At 41.3% G+C, this 7,127-nt stretch overlaps 1 protein-coding gene across 1 annotated transcript in view; it reads right to left on the bottom strand.

Annotated features, from left to right (window-relative positions):
• Positions 1 to 227: 227 nt before the first annotated feature.
• Positions 228 to 7,127, bottom strand: part of RBL2 (RB transcriptional corepressor like 2) — a 33,135-nt gene continuing 26,235 nt past the window's right edge. The window contains exons 17-22 of the mRNA XM_081201127.1: positions 5,990 to 6,166; positions 5,821 to 5,892; positions 4,110 to 4,212; positions 3,245 to 3,450; positions 2,075 to 2,239; positions 228 to 1,803 (exon numbers count right to left, since the gene is read on the bottom strand). Of these exons, the coding sequence (XP_081057253.1) occupies positions 1,633 to 1,803; positions 2,075 to 2,239; positions 3,245 to 3,450; positions 4,110 to 4,212; positions 5,821 to 5,892; positions 5,990 to 6,166 (894 nt within the window). The 3' untranslated portion in view covers positions 228 to 1,632. The remainder of the gene's footprint in view (positions 1,804 to 2,074; positions 2,240 to 3,244; positions 3,451 to 4,109; positions 4,213 to 5,820; positions 5,893 to 5,989; positions 6,167 to 7,127) is intronic.

Raw genomic sequence — 7,127 nt, 5'->3', positions numbered from 1 at the left:
TTGGGTCCTGCAGGGGTACAGCCTGAGACAGTAGTTCATTGGTGACAGATTACTGGTCTACTTAAAGAAAAAGATCAGTTTGTTTTTGCAGCAGTGATTTTTTTAATATATCCCTGAAGGGCATAGGCCTAGCAATAAATAAATGCTGGTGGAAATTCTAGAAACTACTAGTGTATATGTATGTGTTAGCTGGTCACCTAACAAAGCAGAAGTAAAACACTGCAGGCTTAAACAGTTTTGATTTTATCTTAGAAAGGGTTGAAACTGCTGTAGATTTGCTGCAAACATTTGCACACTACCATTAAAACACAATATGGCCACTGTTCAGAAACACTGGCAGTTATCAAAAGAGTAATCTCACTACTCTAAAACTCACCCATTTGATGGCCCGTTGTGCAGTTTTTCACTGCCTTCTTTTGCTTGTTTCGCTCATGACAAATTCCAGCTGCTTTGCCTTGTGCAGACTGATTGCTGGCAAGTCCATGTCACCATTTTCTTCTTAAAAGTGCTAATTTGTAAAAACAGTCTAATATAGGTTAAGCAGTGCAGTGCACTTGGATCCCTGCATTGTTGCCACATAATGTATGCCATTTCTGCAAAAGGCATAATTTAATGTTAAAAGCTGGTGTTGGAGGCACTGCCTACAGCTGCTGAAGTGGGAAGGCATGTAATCACACCCTAGAAAATTTTCATATAGAAGCTGAGCATTACCACCGTGTACTTTGAGAAGAAATACAATTTAGGCAATTCAGCACAACTTCTATATTATGGTTTGGCTATTTAATTTTGTTTTAAAAGTGCCATTGTGAAGTAGCCACACCTCTAATCCGCATTTTGAAAGAATGCTTTAGAGCTGTTTAAGAGTTACTCTTGGTAGGAATTCACTTAAAACATTGCACAGCTAAAAACCAAAGTGTTGTATATACATAAAGTGCCCCCCCTTATTATCTTAATTACTGGAAGGGCACATGAAAAAGACATCTAGGAAAGAATGACCTTAATTTTTCCTAAAGACCGCCTAAAATACCATTTCTAGTCTAGCTCCAGTGTAGTCTTAACTACGGCCTGCTATGTGTGCTGGAGCCATCAGTACTGCCAGTTTCCTGAAATAGGTAGCCAAAGTCACAGTATCAGTCCCATCATCACCATCTGAATTACCCTTTCCCTCCTGATACCACAAACTCCAAGCATTGCACTGATAGGCTTACCAAATAGCACAAAAAAATAATGTTCTCAATTTAGTAGGAAAAATAGTTATCAGCAGGGTTCGTACTGGACTTATCAGTCTGCCAATAAATTTAAACAGCTGTGGTTTTAACTGCAGCCATTGCCACTCGCATAACCTAAGTTAAGAGAGGGTGGGACCTTTTCTGTCCCAGCTACAAGACTGTTGGAGGAAACAGTCTCCACTTCTTCCCAGCTCAGTAGGATTATAGCGCTGCAGTCCTCTGGTGTAAGGTAGACTAAAGCCTCTTCAAGAGTTGCAGTGCACCTGGTACTAGAAGCAGCACATCCTTGGAAAGGGCTCAAATACTTCATTTCTCCATGGAAAGTGCTTCAAAGATATTAGGATTGCAAGCTCTGTCACTACTGGCAACATAACAGACGGAAAAGAACAAATAAAACCCCAGGTCAGTGAGAACCTCTGTCATTTGCCACATCTTGTAGCCTCCTCAGGAGGGCTGTGTGGTTTTCTGGGCAGATGCGCTTGGCGGGTGATTCAGCCCCCTCCTCCAGGACAATGCCACGCTTTTTTGTTGACGTCTCTCCAGTTCTAATCATACTGTTGATCTCTTGAAGCCTCTGAAACATACCACAAAGAACAACTGAATGCTATCTACTTCTCATTCAAGTCAAACAGGGAATTTTGATTTTCTGAATCTGATTCATGTGTCACATACATAACAAAAAACACCAGTCTCAAAAAGCTACGATGTTACAAAGAAAATGGTATATATAAATGTTTTGCTAAATTATAATTACTATTATATGCAAGTTCATTAAAATTAAGCTTGTTAGAACCTTTAACTTATTAGCTAATGGAAGAGTTTGGAGATCAATAGTAAACGTTTACCTTTGATGGGCTGCTGCTAAAGTAATAGAATATTTTCTCACGTGGAGAAAGTGCAAACTCGTTTTTGTGAGGGGAGATGTAAATCGAGTGATTCTGAGAAAGCTGTATTCTGCGAGGAGAGCCACTTCTTACAAAAGGATATGGAGACAGGGGAGGAGCTTCAGCCTGTCATACAAAGATAGCAAAATTAATCTGCAGTTATCCACACAGCAAAGAAACCAGGATGTTATGCATTTGAGTCATTGCATGGTGATCCACACCATTAAATGACTCAGAGTATGCTTTTGTTTTTGCACCAGTAAGATTGAGATAGATACACTGGGATAACCAATCTGGAATAGATTCAGCAGCACTCAACTCAATTATATTTATTTCAATATTTAAGGAAATATTAGAGGACCTGCATTTACCACATAAAGTGAATGCTGTGTTCTACAGTGTACATTTATCTAATGCATCAAATATACAAATGTCAAAGATGTTCAAGTGACAAACCTATAGAGAAAAAGACATGGTAACTAGTTTTAAAACCGTTCTGGATAGTTCAGTTCAAGAAGTCTTGTTTCATGTTACTCTGTACACTTGTGCCACACTATTTTACATCTAGAAATGCATTTTTTAACCCCCTCCCAATATTTAATTCAAAAGCAACAAATATTGCTAAAGCTTTGCTGCTTGAGACTCAACCCTAGCACAACAGACTATGTCTAGATGCAGAGTAAAAAAGAAGTCCTACTAGCAGTGCAGTTTCTAGAGCTGGACATAGACCTTTTACTATAATAATCTAGATGTGGTATAAATATAGTTTGTACCCACCCCCAAATGTCCTTTGGAGGTAAACACACAAAAACAAAACGTATCCTTCACCAGTAAGAACATAATAAAAGACCTGCTGGATCAGGCCAGTGACCCCTCTAGTCCAGCATCCTGTTCTCACAGTGGCCAACCAGATGCTTCTGGGAAACCCACAAGCAGGAGCTGAGCACAAGAGCCGTTTCCCCTCCCATTGTTTCAATCAACTGGTATTCAGAAGCATTACTGCCGCTGTCTATGGTACTATTTTAAAAGCAGCAATGGGCCCTTGTTTCTAGGACCACAAAGTAGACTGCACAACACTGGTTTTTTCCTGACATTAATAAGACTTATTACGAAGCAGGAAAGGCTTCTTACTCCATTGGATGAAGAGTACTTCAGGGCAAAGCCTTTAATTCGGTCACTATAGACGTTGTTATAAAACTGGATCAGGTCTCCGCGCTCTTCTTCCTCAATTTCACTGTTTGCTCCAGTCAAGCGTGTTGGAGTAGGGGGAGCACTGCTGGGCTGTGGCACTGGCAGGGTGCTACTAGATCTCATCACTGGGCTGGAGTCTCTGCTTGCTGTGAAGGCACAATGGAAGTTCTTTCATCAAGTTCTAAAGAACTTGCTAAACAAAACATACATATCAATGTTTTCCTCTTGCTACTGGATGATCATCAAAAGTCCCAGCCAATAACGCTTTAAAGCAGGTGCAGGTTATCCAGCTGCTTTTTCATATGGCCTTTGTTGGAATGCCAGGATTTCTAAGTGCTGCTCTTTCTGCCCAACAACTGTCTTGCAGGCAGCTTAAGAGAAGCTTACAGGAAGCCTGGGACACTCTAGAGCCGTGATTCCCAACATGGGGCACACGCCCCACGGGGGGCAATTGGAGAATGAGTTAACAGTGAATGGCCTTTTAGGCTTCCTCTACATGAATAGGAATTCACTTTTTGAATAATAAGAATGTCACAGGGGACAGGGCATCAGGATTTTAGAGATGCTTAGGTAGGGAATGGCCCAAAAAGTTGGGAACCCCTGCTCTAGAGTATTCCAATCCTGGATTCACATGCAGTTCAGTCCTCTCCATGGTCAAAGAAATAAGCCCTACTGTGCTTGATGGGGCCTGTTCTCAAGCAAGTGCACATATGGCTGCATCCTTTTTCAGGATTCCTTCAGCTGGAGAAGGGTAGGGCAACCGCAGGGGCCAAATCTTTCATCAAAACATATTACAGCCACTTACTTCTATCCCTATTTCTTTCAGTCGGGGAATTCTGCTGGTTATTGCTGTCACTGTTGCCTGAATGCCTTCGTCTTCTGCCTTTAATCAGGACACTTCGATACACCTTCCAAAAGCCAAAGTTGTGGTAGATGAAAGAGAAGAATTACAGAATATTACTCCCTTGTCTCAATATAAACAGAGGCTTCATATATAAATGTTAATTATTTTATGGAAAACTCTAAATATGCTCTATTATACGAACTGCTGCAATCAGGACCTGGACCATTCATTCCAATGGGACATTCCTAGTGAGCAATGATTACCATATTTTTCGCTCTATAACACGCACCTGACCATAACACGCACATCGTTTTTTAGAGGAGGAAAACAAGGGAAAAAACATTCTGAATGAAACAGTGGATGTATCATTTTTGTGCTTCATGCTGTGGCTACAGACATGTGATCTGATGGTGAATTTGGGCTGACCCAATGCAAAGATCCTGAGGATCCATGCTTTTTAACCACATTTTTGCACCATTGCAGCCCCAGGCAACAGTGGGTGCATGATTTTTGGGGGGCAGGCTGTAGCCATGGACATGCTATGTTCTCTGGTGGTGAATTTGGGGGTGACCCAATGCAAAGATCCATGTGGATCCATGCTTTTTAACCACATTTTTGCACCATTGCAGCCCCAGGCAACAGTGGGTGCATGATTTTGGGGGGGCAGGCTGTAGCCATGGACATGCTATGTTCTCTGGTGGTGAATTTGGGGGTGACCCAATGCAAAGATCCATGTGGATCCATGCTTTTTAACCACATTTTTGCACCATTGCAGCCCCAGGCAACAGTGGGTGCATGATTTTTGGGGGGCAGGCTGTAGCCATGGACATGCTATGTGCTCTGATGGTGAATTTGGGGTGACCCAGTGCAAAAATCCTAAGGATCCATGTGGATCCATGCTTTTTAACCACATTTTAAGTGGGGAGGGAAGGAAAAACACAGCAGGGCTAAGAATGCAGGAGTGGGGTGTAACGGGAGGGAGGAAAGGAAGGCAAAAGTTTCCCCCACGCACCCACCCAAGCCAGCCAACTCTCTCTCTCTCTCTCTCTGTCTCTCTCTCCCACCTGCATGTTTTCAGCAGCACCGGAGCACAGAGAGGAAGGAACGACACTCTGCTTTCCCCTCTGCTTGCCTGGAGGGGAGGGGCTTTCCCTGCTCTTTGTTCCGTTTCAGCAAACACAGCAACGAAACAGAGAAGGGTGGGCAGTAAGACCCTGAGGCAGAATGCAGGAAAGGAGCAACTTCCTCTTTTCAGGTTTCCCTTCTCCATGAAGCGCGATTTGATTTTTGGGCTCCAGGGACCACACATTCGCTCAATAACACGCACAGACATTTCCCCTTCCTTTTTAGGAGAAAAAATCTGCGTGTTATAGAGAAAAATACGGTAATTTCTGTATGCACTGCACATAGTCAGACCCATTGAAATTAATGGGCACGACTAACTTAGGGTCACTATATTCAGTGGGTGTTCTACACTGATGTGGACTTTCTGGGGGGCAGGTGGGGTAGGGACCTGGAAAGCTTTCCAGTGCCCTCAGTTGACTGGGATCTGATTTATCGTGTTTTATTTGATTTATATTTAGCAAAATCTTTAAATGGTGAAATGAGAAGGAAGAAAGATCATTAATGCATACTGGTTTAAAACCAACCAACAAATGAAAAACCTGCTTACTTGGCTCTTAGCTTGTGGCTGGGTCCTATAGCAGCGCATGATGTTCTGAAACGATGTGTCTTCTTTTGTAACCTAAAACACAATAGGGGGATTCATTGCCATAACTAGATCTCTCTTCTTTCAAGTTATTTAGCACCCCCCTCAAAATGTACCTTTTGTGAACCATTACCTTTGCTATTACATAAATGGCACACATTAAGAGCTGGTCTAAATGCCGGTCCATCATGAGTTCAGAGCACTGTACCAGCGAAAATTCAAAACATGTCCATATTTTCTTCCTCAGCTCATCCGAAATATCCAGTTTAAGACAGAGATCCCGCAGACGGATGCTTGCTAAGTGGAATACCTAATACAGAGAGGAGACTGTCAGAATTACCCTATATTAGGTGTTTATAGAATTCTGTGTTTCATATCTGTTAATGAACCATGTACACTAAGGTCACTGGTCCTACCTTGGTATTTTTAACAAACGTATGCCATATCTAAATTTTCCAACTAAACCAAGTGTAAGAGAACATTTTGTTGTTCTGTTTTAATGTTTTACCCTCCAACGATCCTATCAAGGATAGGTGCTGTAAACATTCAGAGACTGAAACCATCTGTTGTTTGTTCTATTACTATGGATTTTATTTACAGATAGGTAGCCGTGTTGGTCTGCCATAGTCAAAATAAAAAAATTCCTTCCTGTAGCACCTTAAAGACCAACTAAGTTAGTTCTTGGTATAAGCTTTATACCAAGCTTATACCAAGAAAGCTTATACCAAGAACTAACTTAGTTGGTCTTTAAGGTGCTACAGGAAGGAATTTTTTTATTTTGACTATGGATTTTATAATGGAGTTAAGAAAATGCATAATTCTTAAGATGAAGTTTCTTGGTTAATTCAAAGAGACCCTTTTGAAGTATCTTCCTTGAAAGGGGTAATAAATCATTACCAAACAAGTGGCAAAATGTCTGAATGTTGTCATTTCCTTCTCAGAACTGCTATGACTGTTAGTCCCTGTTAGTCAGTTTGGTTTATTGTGTTTAGCAAACAGCCATTACACACATAAAAATGATGATAACAAGAATACTACTACTAATACAGTGGTACCTTGGTTTGCAACTGCTTTGGATTACAACTGTCTTGGATTACAACCACGTCAAACCTGGAAGTGTGTGTCCCATTTTTTGGATTACAACCCCTTTTTAAAAAATTACAACCATTTTTTTTTTTTTGAGGCCACATTGGTGAAAACGTGCCTTGGGTTACAACCTATTTTGGTTTATAACCAGACCTCCGGAACAGATTATGGTTGTAAACCAAGGT

Source organism: Podarcis bocagei (assembly GCF_964188305.1).
Source record: "Podarcis bocagei genome assembly, chromosome: 7".
Classification (NCBI taxonomy): Eukaryota; Metazoa; Chordata; class Lepidosauria; order Squamata; family Lacertidae; genus Podarcis; species Podarcis bocagei.
Note: the sequence above shows the minus strand (reverse complement) of the source record. Positions and strands in the feature narration are given on the sequence as shown.